This window comes from Enhydra lutris, unplaced genomic scaffold, assembly GCF_002288905.1.
Source record: "Enhydra lutris kenyoni isolate GAN:26980312 unplaced genomic scaffold, ASM228890v2 scaffoldscaffold36, whole genome shotgun sequence".
NCBI lineage: Eukaryota > Metazoa > Chordata > Mammalia > Carnivora > Mustelidae > Enhydra > Enhydra lutris.
In genome coordinates, this window is record NW_019154120.1 from 10,862,589 (window position 1) to 10,879,915 (window position 17,327).

The following is a 17,327-nucleotide window of genomic DNA, read 5'->3' on the forward strand; positions in this document are numbered from 1 at the left end:
GTCTTCCGCATTATTCCTTATGCTCCACAAGGAAGTGAAACCGTATGATAATTGACTCTCTCTGTTTGACATATTTCACTCAGCATAATCTCTTCTACTCCCATCCATGTTGATACAAAAGTTGGGTATTCATCCTTCGTGATGGAGGCATAACACTCCATTGTATATATGGACCACATCTTCTTTATCCCTTCATCTGCTGAAGGTCATCTTGGCTCTTTCCACAGTTTGGGAAATGTGGCCATTGCTGCTATGAACATTGGGGTACAGATAGCCCTTCTTTTCACTACATCTGTATCTTTGGGGTAAATACCCAGTAGTGCAATTGCCGGGTCATAGGGTAGCTCTATTTTCAATTTCTTAAGGAATCTTCACACTGTTTTCCAAAGTGGCTGCACCAACTTGCATTCCCACCAGCAGTGTAAGAGGCTTCCCCTTTGTCCACATCCTCTCCAACACTTGTTGTTCACTGTCTTGTTAATTTTGGCCATTCTAACTGGTGTAAGATGGTATCTCAATGTGGTTTTGACTTGAATCTACCTGATGGTTAATGATGATGAACATTTTTTCATGTGTCTGTTAGCCGTTTGTATGTCTCTTTTGGAGAAGTGTCTGTTCATGTCTTCTGCCCATTTTTTGACGTGATTATCTGTTTTGTGTGTGTTGTGTTTGAGGAGTTCTTTATAGATCTTGGATATCAGCCCTTTGTCTGTACTGTCATTTGTGAATATCTTCTCCCATTCTGTGGGTTGCCTCTTTGTTTTGTTGACTGTTTCCTTTACTGTGCAGAAGCTTTTGATCTTGATGAAGTCCCAAAAGTTCATTTTTGCTTTTGTTTCCTTTGCCTTTGGAGACATATCTTGAAAAAAGTTGCTGTGGCTGATGTCAAAGAGGTTACTTTTATGTTCTCCTCTAGGATTTTGATAGATTCCTGCCTCATGTTGAGGACTTTTCTCCATTTTGAGTTTATCTTTGTGTATGGTTTAAGACAATGGTAGAGTTTCATTCTTCTACACATAGCTGTTCAATTTTTCCAGCACCATTTATTGAAGAGACTGTCTTTTTTCCACTGTATATTTTTTTCTGCTTTGTTGAAGATTATTTTACCATAAAGTTGAGGGTCCACATCTGGGCTCTCTACTCTGCTCCACTGGTCTATATGTCTGTTGTTGTGTCAATACCATACTGTCTTGGTGATCACAGCTTTGTAGTAAAGCTTGAAATCAGGCAACATGATGCCCCCAGTTTTGTTTCTCTTTTTCAACATTTCCTTAGCAATTCCTGGTCTCTTCTAGTTCCATACAAATTTTAGGATTGTTTGTTCCAGCTCTTTGAAAAATGCTGGTGGAATTTTGATCAGGATGGCATTGAAAGTATAGATGGCTCTAGGCAGTGTAGACATTTTAACAATGTTTATTCTTCCAATCCATGAGCATGGAATGGTCTTCCATCTTTTTGTTTCTTCTTCAGTTTCTTTCATGAGTGTTCTGTAGTTCCTCTAGTACAGATCCTTTACCTCTTTGGTTGGGTTTATTCCCAGGCATTTTATGGTTCTTGTGCTATAGTGAATGGAATCAATTCTCTAATTTCCCTTTCTATATTTTCATTGTTAGTGTGTAAGAAAGCAACTGATTTCTATATATTGATTTTGTATCCTGCCACATTACTGACTTGCTGTATGAGTTCTAGTAGTTTGAGGGTGGAGTATTTTGGGTTTTCCATATAAAGTATCACGTCATCTTCAGAAAAAGCATTTGACAAGTACAGCATCTGTTCCTGATTAAAACGATTCAAAGTATAGGGATAGAGGGAACATTCTTCAACTTCATAAAATCTGTCTATGAAAAACCCACAGTGAATATCATCCTCAGTGGGGAAAAACTGACAGCCTTTCCTTTGAGATCAGGAACACAACAAGGATGTCCACTCTCGCCACTATTGTTCAACATAGTACTAGAAGTCCTAGCAACAGCAATCAGGCAACAAAAAGAAATAAAAGGTATTCAAATTGGCAAAGAAGAAGTCAAACTCTCTTTTATTTTTAGTCTTAAAAAATAAGGTTTAATTACAAAATTATTTTATTTAGTGACTCTTAAGGTTTAAATCAGTTCATGTTGTATGACCTCCTCAGGGCCAAACAGGTGATAATCTAAGTATGTTAGCTAAATTCCCCTCTGATACATGTTCTGACTGTGCTCTGAGGTGAGCTCATGGCATTCGCTGCTGTTGCTTCCTCCATATTCACTTGATGAAAGTATGTGTGGCAGGTGATGTTATAGTCATTGAAGAGGAGTTTGGGAGAGGATTACTTTTTTTAATGGATTTTGAAGAACAGTGTCCTATTGTGCAAAATTATGTTAAAACTATGTTTTTGGGGGGTGCACCTGGGTGGCTCAGTCGGTTAAGCATCTGACCTGTGATTTTGGCTCAGGTCATGATCTCATAGGTCATGGAATCGAGCCCTGACTGGAACTCACACTCAGTGGGGAGTTTGTGCTCAAAATTCTGTCCCTCTGCATCTCCCCCAACACATATATGCACGCCTGTGGATGTGCACATGCATGCTCGCTCTCTCTCTCTCTCTCTCTAATAAATAAAAATCTTTAAAAAAGACACGTTTTTTAAAATAAATTTTTTCTTGAAACATTAAAGTCAGAACATATTTTTATTATAATAATTGTTTTATATTGGAAGATAGCAAAATAAAACACATGTAAACATTTAGAAACAATAAGTTAGGGTCGCCTGGGTGGTATAGTCAGTTGAGTATCTGGCTCCAGGTTTTTGGCTCAGGTCATGATCTCAAGGTCCAGGAATCCAGCCCCGCATGGAGTTCCTCATTCAGCAGGGATTCTGCTGGAGATCCCTCTCTCTCACTCCCTCTGCCACCCACCGCTGGCCCGTGCTCACATGTGCCACTCTCATTCTCTCTCAAATAAATAAGTCTGTAAAATAATAATAATAATTTATAAATAAAAGAAGATTAAAAATTCAGTCAAGGAAAACAAACTTATAAATGCCTATGAAAGGCACATGGAATATAAACTGAATACATTTATTTTACACAGAATTTAATACTTAGAAGTTAATCACTGTTTCAGAAATAAGTGATTAGAAATGTTATCAAGTACAAGAATTATACAGTTCATGCTGTTCTGCTCCTGGCATTTTAAATCAGTTTTCTTAGAATAAAAAATAATACTTTTAGATAAAAAATGATATTCCCATTGTTATTTTTATTATAAAGCTGAAAAGTTACAGCACTGGGACTGAAATTCCAAAGTAAAATATAATTAGATAAACATTTTCAGAAAGCTACAAAATTAGTGTATATTTAACTCATCTTTGAAGACTTTTTGAATTTTTTGTTTCATTTTAAGAAAAATTTGCTTGAAGAAACTTTTGTAACACCAAGTAACCAATTTTTATGTACTTTTCCTCTCTATGAAATTTTTTTCTTGTTCCACATCATTTGAACTTATTTTAGAACAGTTTTGGAGAAAATATTTGTATGTGCCAATTTCTTATTAATGGGGTATCAATATCAAAAATAATTGAGAAATGCCTGGGTGGCTCAGTTGGTTAAGCATCTGACTCTAGGTTTTGGGTCACGTTATGATCCCAGGGTTGTGGGATCAAGCCCCAAGTTGGGCTTCGTGCTCAGCAGCAAGTCTGCTTGAGTGTCTCTCCTTTTGCCCCTCTCCTGGCTCACGCTCTCTCTTTCTCTCTCCCTAAAATAAATAAACAAATCTTTAAAAAAATAATTTTTTGACCATAGAAGTTTCAATAGCGATATGGACAAAACAACCTGACTGGTATAAAACTGGGAATCACAAAAATTATTACAAACATTTGCTGCACAAGGTGAATAACTTGAAACTTACGGTGGAACAGTTATGCTGATTATAGAAAAGAGATGTTCCATTTTAACTTTTGTCTCCCCAGGAAATAAAGTTCATTGTACTCAGTCTCTTTCCTTGAAACCTTCCCAAATTAAACACCAACCTATTTATCAGCATGCCACCTAAGTGAATAAAGCTACCAACCACTTTTAAATGAAGCTGTGAAACATACGTATGTTTTATACAGCCATAACAATTTTAATTTAAACTTAAATTTAAACAGAATTTCCAGGTAAAAAAATATAAAAACTTTAAATAAATTTCTTATTCTTTTTTTTTAAATTATTTGTGTGTGAAATACTTTTTTTGCTTTACTTACTTAAGCAAAAAGTTGTTCTTGGGTATATGCTTAAGCCAAAAAATATATGAGCCTTAATTTCTGAATAATTCTATCTTGTAATCTCTGGAAATTGCTATATCTTAATTTTTTTTTATCTATTTTTATCCTGAGCGTAACACAATAGAGAAGAGTCTCAAGATGATAATTCTTATGATAAGTCTTAAGATGATAAAAACTAAGAGCTAGATTTTTTGGTATGTAATAAACCTTGCAAATTATAATTTTTAGTTAACTGGAAATTATAATTTCTGTCATAATTGCAACTGTTATTTGTTGGAAAAATAGTTACAAACAAGATCATCCCATCCCAGAAAACAACTCCATAATAGTGGAATAGAGAGAAAACAGTTTTATAATTGAAAAGCATTCAAACAGAATTTGATGGTGCATTACAGCAACTACTGAGATTTCCAAGTCAGAAAGAAATTTCACCTTATTGTAGAATCAAGTGTCATGTTCTCCACATAACCCACTACTGGCCTTCAAGTAGGAAGACTTCACACCGTGTGTCGCACATAGTTCACTCTATGTTTACTAGGTAGATGACATGACTATCTGTTTTTACTAACTGGCTTTATCCAAAGGAAAACTAAATTTCTCAGACCTTTATGACAAGAGGTGGTTTTGAGCGTCGGTCAAAGGCTTTGCTGAAATGAGGCTCCAACAGAAATTAGGAGAAAGGAGTGTTATTTTCCTTGATAATTATATTTCATAGAGTTGGCTTCCGTACTTGAGAAAGACAAGCCTGTGTTGTGAAGTTGGCAAGACATTTATTCAGCTTTTAAAGGGTTTACATACATTTAAAAGAGAGAGAGAGAGAGAGAGAGAACTTAAATTACAAGTTTTCTAAAGTAAATGCTTTAAGAAGAGGAAAGAGGGAAAATCTTTTCCTTGCTTTCAAAAGGGAGAATTAAGCCTTTTTTTTTTAAATGTATTTGCCCATACAAATTACAATTGCAAATATAATGCTTTTGCAATAACATAAGAAGAGGATATTATAAATAAAAACATTAAAACAACAAAGAAACCTTCTTCTCACTCTTTAATTGTATGTACCTTCCCACAGCATTTTTTGAAATTAAAAAAAAACATTTAAAATAATGATATGCAAATACACAATAGCAGAAACTTGCTTTCTTTATCATTTCGCAAAATGCCATGTATTATCACTGCTGATTAGTAGATATATAAAATAATAATATTTAACATTTATTACTTATGTATATCCTAAGTAATCTTATAAATGCTTTATATGTTTCAATTAATTGAATCTTTTTAACAGCTCTTATAAGGTTAGTTACTAGTATCTTTTCCAGTTTGCAGAGAGGCAGCTGAGACAGTGGTTAAGCATTTTTGTCAAATTGAGGATCAAGATTAAAATCTATTTTTAAAGCTCACTGTATTCATGCGTTTATTACATTAGCTCATTCATTTTTAATAAGCGCACACAGTTTCACAGTGAGATTGTAATTTATTTCTCATTTCCCTTTTGATATGCATTTGGGTTATTTTCAGTTATTTGAGATGAAAAAAAATTCTGGAATAAATAAGTTGGATCACATACTCTTTGAATATACTAGTGCCTTGGACTGTAGCATAGATTTCCCAAAGGAATTCCGGGGTCAAAGATAAGTGTAGCTTATCTCTTACCATCTACTGCCAGATTAAGTTCCAGAAAAGATTTACATCCCTACTATTTCTCAGTGCTCCATAATCACTGTGCTCCACTGTATTTAACACGGAACCCACAAACTAAGTCATCATTACCTGCCCTTCTGTGAGCCAGAGTGTGTGTGAATATTATGAAAGAATATTATGAAAGAGCAGATGGGGACGGTTTTGCCTCCTGATACCTTTGACAATGTCTGAAGCCCATTTTGATGGTCACAAGCGTGGGGAGTGCTGTTGGCACTGAGTTCCTGGAAGTCAGGGATGCTGCTAAGCACTGTACAGTGCAGAGGAGAGCCCCCTGAGACAAAGAATTATCAGTAGTGACGAAGTTGAAAAACTGGCATGGATCATTTGAATTTTCTCATCCATGAATTTCTAGTTTGTGATTATTTCCCCAAATTGCTTTTTTTTTTTTTGATATCAACTGTCAGAATTTGTAAATTAGAGCTATTAAAATTGCATCTTCTGATGCAAACATTTTTCCAGTTCGCTGGTGTCTTGTTGTTTTTGTGGCTTTTTTTATTTGTTTTTTTGGGGTGGGGGTGGGGGTGGGCCGAGGACAGCATTTTAAAATGTATTTAACCATATCTTCCCATTCCTTCATAGTTTCTTTATTTCTTGGCTCACAAGAAAATCCTCCCAACTAAATGTATACATAAAACTTTACCTGGATTTGTTTATTCTATTTTAAAATTTATTTAGATCCTTATTCTCTGTCTGTTTTTGTTTTTAAAAATTGTACCAAACAGTGCCATTGTTAAGAGCACTTGTTGCTGGCTTCTTAAACTGCCCTTTCTACTTCAGCTATGACCTTAGACCAGCCATTTGTCTGTAATTTGTGGAACTAAATTTACGGTGGTTTTATCAGTAAAGCTAGGGAGCGTGGTAATTCATTATTAAATGAATTAAATGCATTAATATACGTATATTCAACAGTTGCTGGATTTTAGGAAGGTGTCCCTAAACCTGACCATCTTTTTCATTATTTTTCCTCATCAGCTCTATCTATAGTCTCTGGCAAGGAAAAGGCACTTGGTAGGTATTGGCTGAGTTGAATGTGTCGAGAACATTTTTTCCTAGGCTGTATTCTTGATAAATATATGATTGATAAAGAGTCTATGCTCAGGTAGCCTTTATTCAAGGAAATTAGAAATATGCCACCCAGTGTCTACTGCAATTTTCATGACCTTCTGTCCCCCTAAAGATAGCATTAACATTCTTTATTTTCATTCTGTTTATTCAATTTGCAGACAATGTGCAACAAACTTCTGCAGTTCCTGTGTATGTGCAAGTTCTTAATATTAATGATCATGCTCCTGAGTTCTCTGAATACTATGACACATATGTTTGTGAAAATGCAGGCTCTGGTCAGGTAAGGACGGGCAATAAATTGCTAATGTCTAAACATTGCCATATATTATATTTAATAACTTTTGCTACCATCCCTCCCATTTTGAAACGATAAAAATAATCTTATTTTACCTATATCAATTACTGTTTTTATGTTGTGAGCTCTGTATAATTTAAATGTCTTTTTAAAAAAATAAAATGTAAGCTTCAAGCTTTCTACTTTCAAATTCTTCAGATGTTTGAAAAATCTGCTAACATTGGGGATTCACAGTGAATCATTTATTCTTTGTCAATACAATAAAGAAAAGTCCTTTTTTGGGTAATTCTATAGAATAGGTAATCACATTTCAATTACTTTTTATATTTTTATTCATCATAGCATAAAGAAACATGATACATAAACATAAACATGAAGAGAGCGAGCTGGAATTCTTTGTGTAGCTAACTACTGTACCAGACACCTCGACACAAAAGAAACCTAATGTCACATGAGTTACTAGATATGTAAAGAATAGAGAGCAGACTTATTTTGAAACACACCAGCATTACTTCACTTAATTTTTTCCTTTCTTCCTTCCTTCCTTCCCTCCCTTCCTTCTTCCTTCCTTCCTTCCTTCCTTTCTCTTTCCTTCTCGTTCTTTCTCTTTCTTTCTTTATTTTCACTTCACAATTTATTTCACACATTTTCTCTTGTGGAACTCACTTTTTTCATCTGCAAAATGTAAAGCTTAAAGTAGATGGTTCTTTGTTTTCAGTTCCAGTAAATGAAAATTTTTCTTAGGCATCATTTGAAATCATAGAAGCCTATTCAATGTCATAAAACATTTTTAAAGATATATAGACAGGTTTCAGAATACTGAATGTGTGTATGTATGTGTGTATATATGTATATATAGAAATATATACTTACTATGATATAAATTATTCTCAATAGATTTGAATTTTTCAATGAAGCTAGGTGAAAACAATTTGGATTTCACAAAAATGGAACTTCTAATTTTATGCCAGTAAATAATAGTAGCCAACATTTTGCTTCATTTTCAAATATTTAATATGGTAAGAAATAGGCATTTTTTAATTTGCTTTTTTTAAATTTTTTAAAATGTTATTAACATATAATATATTTGCTTCAGCGGTCCAGGTCTGTGAATTATCGTACAGGTTTGTGAATTGTCTTACACACTTCACAGCACTCACCATAGCACATACTGTCCCCAGTGTCCATCACGCATCCACCCTCTCCCTACCCCCCACCCCCAGCAACCCTCAGTTTGTTTTGTGAGATTAATAGTCTCTTATGGTTTGTCTCCCTCTTGATCCCATCTTGTTTCATTTTTCCCTCCCTTCCCCCCACAACCCCCGACCCTGCCTCTCAAATTCCCCATATCAGAGAGATCATATGATAATTGTCTTCCTCTGATTGACTTAGGAAATAGACATATTTTAAGAATGAAGTATACATGAATTGCCATGGATTATCCAATTGAGACATAACAGGGATGATTAGTAGCTCTTAAAATGTCTTGTGAAATTGATTTGGCCATATGTATTTTAGAATACATTGTATTCCAGAAATAATTCTGAAATACTGCCTATAAGCATTTCCTAAGTTTAAAGTAAAAATAAAATTATAATAAATATGCAAATGAATTTAAACTTAAGCTACTTAATTTGAATTGGTAGGACCCAGGGTTTTTGATAAAGTAAAATGTCAATGTAAAACTTTTAGAGACTCTCACGGTGCAACACTTCCCCCATATCCAAAATCGAACTAATTTTAGAAACCTGTGGACAGACTATATGGTGTAAAGGAAACCCTGAAACAGAATGCAGATGAACTGCTACCAACGACTCCTGTAGAAACTAGCTTTAAACATTTCTTTGAACTTGGAATTATAAATAGCTGACATACTTAGAAATTTAACATATCTGATGTTCTCAAACTTTTCAAACACATCTGTCTATCTGGACACATAATAAGCTTAAAATTAAAACAATTTTGGAAATAATTTATCTCACAATTTTCTGAATCTCTACATACTACATTTACATATTTAAGATGACTTGTATTTTATAATTATTGTAAGTACAATTACATTTTATAGTTATTAAAATTATATATGTCAAATTTAAATATTTTATATGCTTTATTTAAACATGGATGTCTTCACAGTACCCCCCCTAATTAGACAACCTATTCCCAAACTTAAAAAAAGTAGGCTTAATTTACTATACACTTATTTTTTTAAACGTCCTGGGTGGTAAATCCACTTACCCAATAAAGTTGTAAGTTCGATGGTCTTATCTGGGCTGAGTTGGACAGAAGATTTGGGAAGCAACACAGTTTATGTAAGAGACTTGAGACCAGCGCCCTCGCCCTATTTTGTAAACACTTCTCAGGATGAGGCTACCCAACCCTATTGATCACATTGGAGCTTTTATTCTGACTCCTCCAGTTATTTATAACAACTCTAACTAATCATGTTTATAATAATCTTTTTCAACTTGTGCATCATGTGAAAAGATGGAAATCGACATTTCTAATAGGAACGAGCTCCTTTCACCGGTGATTGCATTAGAGTCTACTCATCTCCTTACGGACTCAGTGGATCATTCATTCTTTTCACAGAATCTGGCTCATAGGCCAGAACTCAGAATGTCAGTGCACTTGTAATATTGTGGAATCCTCCCTTTTTTGAGAATGAGAATTGTTTTTTCTACTTCTGCTCACTGACAGTGACACCGTGACCACAGGAGGCTTCAGGCATGAGGCAGAGATGAATTCACAGCAAAGGGCAGAGCAGACAAAACTTCCTACAGCACAGTTTTCTGACTTCAGTACTCAAAACTTCAATAGATTTTCCAATGCCAGCACATAAAAGTACAAAACTCACTGGCCTGGTATTTATCACTCTCTTTGATTTGATCACAATTGTCTATGTGTATATATATATACACACACATTTCCTGTTCACACTCTGAATTGCTTGTCTTTCAAAATATAAATTACATTCTCTAGAGTTTGTTCACATCGACCCTTCTTCCTGAAATGCCCTTGTCAGTTCCTATTGGAATTTTAACTATACTGCAAAACTGAACTCACATGCCACATAATCAAACTATTTTAAACAAATATATATTTACAACATCCCAGGCATGATTCTAGCATCATTATAAACATTAGACCAATTCTCAAAAATTCTCAAAAAAAAATGTGAGGGAAATATATAATGTGTCTCATTTTCCAGGTGAAGAAACTGAGGCCCAGGGAAGTTGCTACTTCCTATGTAAAGAGAGAGATATTTTATCCCGAGTGCTAGCATCGGAATACATGCATGTTACCATTATATTTTGTTGCCTCTCTATCCATAGTTTGAATGTATCTTACGTGTTTGCAAAATGAGTCATTTCTAGTTTCATGTGTTTTCTAGATTCCAAGATCCTTGTGAACAATGAATGGATGTATTTTTATATTCTTGTCAACTTGCAGTGTGGTTCCCAATAATAACTAGTTGGATAAATGAACAGAGCATGAAGACCGTAGTTCCTGAAATAAAGAGCATTTTTTCTGTAATTCTCTGGAGTACACATTTGAAATTACTAGCCTTGTAGGTGATATTTAAAACTTTGCAGTGTGATGAGATCCTTTAAAGAAAGAGTATGGACGGAGACAAGAATCAGTCTAAAGACTGAGACACAGATATTTTAGTATTAGTGTTTGGGAGTCGGAACACTAGAAAATAAAATTTGCAAGGAGAGTATAGTAACATAGAAACTAAAAAGTATTCCAAGGAGGAGAGGTTAGTACCTGTTTTATTTGCTGCTTACAGGTCAGGTAAAAGCAGAAAAGAAAAGATACTATTGAATTTAACAATAGAGATTTTAGACTTACTAGAATATTTGTAGGTAGTATTTGTAGTATATGTAATATCACCCAGGAAGAAAATAAAAAGCGAGACTATGAACGAACTTGAGCAGAACCTTTGGGATTGGCAATATTTAAGGATTCAGTAGAGAAAGAGAATCTTGCAAAGTAGACTGAGTAGGTGGGACCAGTAATGTAGGAGAGAAACAAGAGTTTTGATGTGGGCATGCATGAGTGCAACAGTTTTTGAGGAGGAAGTGTCAACAGACTTAAATCCCACTATTCCAGGGAGGAAAAAATCATCCTCACAGTTTACCATATGGTCAAATTTACTCTTTAAAAATATGTAATTTTGTAAGTCATTCACAGCTATATAAATAAAATGACAGTGCAAAATAACTTGACTAAAATGTGGCAAAGAGAAATTGCAGTGGGCACTTGTTAGCAATGGCAAGGAAGATGTAATTCAAATTATTGCAATAAAGGTCAAGACCATTGCAATAGGGGAGACAAATGAACTTAACTCTGTTGAAACAAAATCCAGGAGAATTTTTAAACGCTGGGCTGAGCTAGTGAAAAAGTGCTAGAGGACGCGTGTGGGGAGGGGGAGGATGGCCAGTGTGAGTAGAACAGCTGTGTGACTGGCTCCTAGAGAAGTTAGGCTTCTGCCCTCCCATAGAGACTGAGAGATGGGGTCCTATCTCGGTTGATGTCTACATTTGAAAAGGATGGTTTTCAGGCTTTTGAGAAAGACCATCCTGCATCCCCAAATTGAAAGAGTTTGGGAGATTTATCTACATTACAAAGGGTCAGAGAAAGAATTTGCTATGAGAAATTATCTCTTGTAATTGGTCAGAAAAAATGGAGGTCAGGAGATTGTAGTCAGGAAGAATCCTGTCTAAAATTGAGTCAGGCCAAGGGGAATGCTATGGTCCTCTTGGTCAAATGTTAACAGAATGTGAACATGCCAAATACGTACTTCTCAGTATGTAATGCTCCGAGAAGTTTAAAATACCCTTATAGCTCATATTTTTGTTGAAGAAGGAATGGCTATCTTCTTTGCTCTGTGATTGCAAAGCATTTAATCTTTAAATTTATAAACCGAAAATATAATAATCTAGTTAAAAAGAAAAATCCTATTGCATTCCCTTCCTTCCGGTGACATTTAGATACATTCTGCCTTCAGCAGTTTTCCATTTGTAAGATAAATCAAGTAGATTTTGGTGCAAAACATTTATAAAAGATGAAAAAATACTGTCACATTTATTTTTAGCCAAACAGAACAGCCCAGATTCTTATCGCAAAATATCGTGTGATGAAGGCCTTCCTGTTGAGTGACTAAAAGGATGATTACTATATTTTTCCTTTATCCTTAAAATCATATTGTTCATTTGCTGATTCTTGATTTTGAGAATATTCATCTGTTTTATCTTCATCTGAGGACTCTGTCTCAAACCTTTTTTTACATGATCAGTTTCACCATCATCTTGTGTCTGTAGTGCTGGTTTCTGCTTTTGGTTTTCATCTTCTATTCACACACTACTGTGAAATTACTTCCTCTGTCAATTTCTTTCCCTCTAGCATTATGAATGTAAAATGAAAAATCTTGAATTTTCAACTGTTTTTAAAGAAAAAATAAAATCAAACTAAAAAGATAGTGTATCAGTTTTTTTATCTTTTTGAACAATGATGTAATACTTTAAGCAACACATTTAAAAAGAGGAAGAAGAGAATGATGCAATGGGGAAGATTTATTTCATTATTTTATCATCCTTCTAGGCCATTCATCTTACAAGTTTCATATAAGTCTTTTAAAAGCACATTAAGAGAAATTTATGAGTAATGATAAAATGATTTGTAAGATGATGAAATAGCACAATGCTGAAGGCATAAAAAGGATCATGTCACTAGGTTCCCAGAATGTAGCCTAGATTTAATGAATGTGCCTCTCTAGTTACTGAAGGAGAGATTACTTACTAATATTAAGTTAATATTTCCTTATTATCAGCAATACTTCTAAGAATCAAAAAATGAAATAATAGTCCTTAAAAATGAGTAGAACTGCTCAAAAAGAAACTCAAATGCTAATTTTGATGCAACAGACTTTAAAGCCATATTGAGAGTTGAACTTTGCTGAAGAAGAGCGGTATCTGTTGGATATAGTAGTGTTAAGTTCTTGTGTGACTTAGAGTTTACAAACAAAGCTCTGTGGGAAATCTATGACATGCCATATTTTTATAATTTTACTGATGTGTATATTATGCCTCGAAAAGTTTAGGTAACTTTTTCAACATCATATAGCTTATGAGTGAGCAAGGATTATAGTTTCTTTCTCCAAGAATGATGCTTCTTTTAACTATATCCTAATAATTACAAAGACTAGCTGTCCTTAGATTATTTGCACAATACAAAAGCAAATAGAAAAAAAAAGTTTTCTTTCTAATTTTTAAAAGATTTTATTTATTCATTTTATAGAAGACACTGGAAGAGAGGGAACACAAGCACGGGGAGTGGGAGAGGGAGAAGCAGGCTTCCCCTTGAGCAAGGAGTCCGATGCGGGGGTCAATCCCAGGACCCTGGGACCATGACTTAAGCCAAAGACAGATGTTTAACAACTGAGCCACCCAGGTGCCCCTCTTTCTAATTTTTGTACCAATAAATTAATTACACCTGCGATTGTGAGGGCAAAAACAAAAATGAAATCAATACGACTGAATCTCACCTCCTTTCTGGGAAATGCAAAACTCAAACTCAGAATAAATCACATGGGTTAGAGCTATTTCATAATCCGTGTCCTTTAAGGAGGAATGCCACAAATCATCAGATAAGTCAGAGGACTCATAGATGTCACTATCACATTTAGAAGTTTGTCCAAGGTCTGTAAGTATCTGAAAAAAACGATACGCAGCATGCCTCCCTATAACGGTCCTCCACTCCAATCCAAGGGGAGTCCAAAAATCCCCACTCACATGGCTACATATGCTGTGGTTTCTGAATTGACATCAGTGTAAAGGCTGAGTACTGCCAAGATACCCAACATTACCAGAGATATTTTCTTCCGGACACATAGTTGATGATGCCTTATTTAGTGGGTGGGTGTTAGGGCTATCGTAGCTCCTGGATCATCATTGTTTATACCAAGTTTCCTCAGATGTTACGTGTGAAATCAGATTGAGTTGGTCTCTGATTTCTGGTTTGAAATTTACTGGATAGGCTTCCTTCAAGTACAGTCGAAACCAAGCCCCTAATATAAATATGTACCTCCCAGAGTGACATTAAAAACGTTCAAAAGTACTCTTAATCTCTTACTCATTCCTAAAACTTAGATAGTAATGTGTGAACATTACAACTTAATGGAATAAGCTGTCAAAAAATATCTGCTTTGAAAGATAATAAAGCATATCTTATGTAACTGAAATGGTTTTTATGCAGACAACATAGCTATTTTTAATTTAATGGCGCCTATAAGCAAAATATTAAGAGCATTCTGTTTAAACATTCAGAGGAAATGCATTTTACTCTATTTAAAAATAAGGAATAAGTAGTCTATTAACAAAATAAGAAAGCAGTGACACCATCAAAACACAAACTGGGAAATATATATGTCACATAATATGAATTCTTGACTGAGCCAAGGAAGGATGCAGAAATAGCATATACTACTCCAGATAGCAAACAGGAAATTTGGGTGTGTAAGCGAAGAGGAAAGAATCTCCTCTAGACTGAAGAGTCAGAAATGAAGGCAGTGTGGAGAAAGGAGGAACCTTCAATTATGCCCCTCCTGGCCTGAGGCTTACCCCCCAAGTAAATTGCTAAAATGAAATATAATTTAGAAAATGTTGGGGTAGGGAATATAAAATTTCATAAAAGCAAAACCTGAGGGAGTCTTTGTACCAAGGAGGATGGAATTGGTGTGAATTTGTTTATATTAAGCATCCCAAAGTGAGGTCCCTCTTTCTTCTCCTACGTTCTCTCCTTCCTCACAACACTCTTCATATAAAAACAGCAGGCCTCTCTGATACTCAAAAAACACGGCACCATATAGTTTAAAGCATGCTTACATGTGCTTACCCATGCATAAATACACATACACAAGTAGAAACGAAAGAAAAAAATGTAAGCAATCTACATCTCAGAATTATAAATGGACAAAGAGTGGTAAAGAGTAGATCTTCAGACATTCGTATCAGTTTCTGTGTACTTTAGACATGACCTATTAGTCTTTGATTGCGTTCATCGTTTCTGGTACAGCAATATGTTCTAGGCTTTGCCTCTTACTAATTTACTGCTTTCTGGCTTCACATTCATGCTTCAGTACTGCCTTAAAAAGTACCTGTTCTGTGATACCATGATAATGGATTGGTTCCTTTAGAGCATTTCTCTTATTGGGAATGCAATGTTGAGCCTTGTCAAAGGAGGGCATGGAATGAACGTTGAAGAAGGAAAAGGTCTTCTTTTCCCGGTTCTGTGTGTAGAATGTTTATTTTTGCCTTTCTCAACCTGCAGAGTTGGTCAGTGTGAAGACATATGTGGTACTTTATCCAGCCACAAGTATAGCCCTAAAGGTCCTAAAGGTACATTCCCTCAGCAACCATACCACTCCATCCAAGGCCTGTTGAGGTCTTGCAGCCCTCCCAGTATGGATGCTGTGAGCTTCAGGCCTTGTACCTGCAGTGGCCTCCCAACTCCATCTGCATTTCTGTCCACCCACACACTTGCACCCTGGAGGATTGTTCTGCTTGCCTGGAGAATGTGGGCTAGCTCTGACCCAGGCAACCCAGTGAGCTCCTTTGTCCTGAAAACAAGATGCTGCAACCACATGTTCTCCAAGGAGGTCTAAAACTTGTCTTGGGGAGAGGGCCTATCTTCCACATTTGTGTCTTTGGATAATTTCACTGAACTTCCAAGTACTCTTTGGAGTTCTTATTGCATCTTTATAGTTACTCTCCTAGTATAGCTTAATAATTCTTAATATTAATATTCCTCCTTTTAAATTACTGTGTGCTTCCTTTCCCTCAGTTGGACCCAGACTAATACATAAACTCATCTTTTATATTCTCTGCCTCAGATTTGGAAGCATTCACTTTCCTAACATTTTGTGATATTTTAGTGGGATATTGCAGAAAATACAGATGGAATGATTAGTAAACAAAATTGGGATACCAATCCCAGAAAACCAAGAAAAATCCTGCTTTCTCTTTCTCTCTTGCTCTCATTTTATAGCTCTCCTCTTCTCTTTTATTTTCAATAACGTGGAAGACCACTCTAAGGGAAACTCCAACAAAGTCTGTTATTTCTTGTTTATTTTCTTCAGTTATTTGTAATTAATGTACCTTAGAGAAATATGGATATGATCATTTTTCAGAAGGTTTTCATTAATTAGAAATACAAGGATTCAGAGGCAAAGAATTTTCCCTCAAGTTGCAAATGATAACCCCACTCATCATTCACTAGTTGGGCTAGTTTTGTCATATGTGTGTACATGTGTGCATCAGTACACATACATTTGTGTACAGCTATCCAAAGTTATGGCAAATGCTTTTTTAAACCAAATACTTTAAATTTCTAATAGAGACATAAAATCCTAGGAGTGGTACAGAACTCTCTAGCCTTAAATAAGATTGAATGAATATGGACAATATATAAAGGTAACAATACCAAAAAGTGAAAAAAAAAATCTTAAACATTAGAAGCTATCATAGAAGACAAAAAATGCAAAAGCAAATTGTACAAAAAATGCAACGCTTGTAAGCAGTGTCAAATTTAGCAAATTTTTTCAGTTGCATACAACTCGAAACTACAATGAGATACCACCTCACACCTGTCAGAACTTCTAAAACTAACAACACAGGAAAAAATAGGTGTTGGTGAGGTTACAGAGAAAGGGGAACCCTCTTACAGTATTGGTAAGAATGCAAACTACTGCAGCCACTGTGGAAAATAGTATGGAGGTTCGTCAGAAAAGTTAAAAATAGAGTTACACTACAGCCCAGCAATTGCACTGCTAGGTACTTACCCAAAGGATACAAAAATACTGATTCAAAGGGGCACGTGCACCCTGATGTTTACAGCAGCATTATTAACAATAGCCAAACTGTAGAAAGAACCCAAATGTTCATCAACGGATGAATGGATAAAGAAGATGTGGTAGGGGTGCCTGGGTGCTTCAGTCAGTTAAGCTTCCAACTCTTGATTTCAA

The 17,327-nt window shown here is 35.3% G+C and overlaps 1 protein-coding gene across 1 annotated transcript in view; it reads left to right on the forward strand.

Annotated features, from left to right (window-relative positions):
• The window catches only part of LOC111154252 (cadherin 19), a 73,540-nt gene that overhangs the window by 37,758 nt on the left and 18,455 nt on the right, over window positions 1–17,327 (forward strand). The window contains exon 8 of the mRNA XM_022513753.1: window positions 7,164–7,285. Coding sequence (XP_022369461.1) covers window positions 7,164–7,285 — 122 coding nt within the window. The remainder of the gene's footprint in view (window positions 1–7,163; window positions 7,286–17,327) is intronic.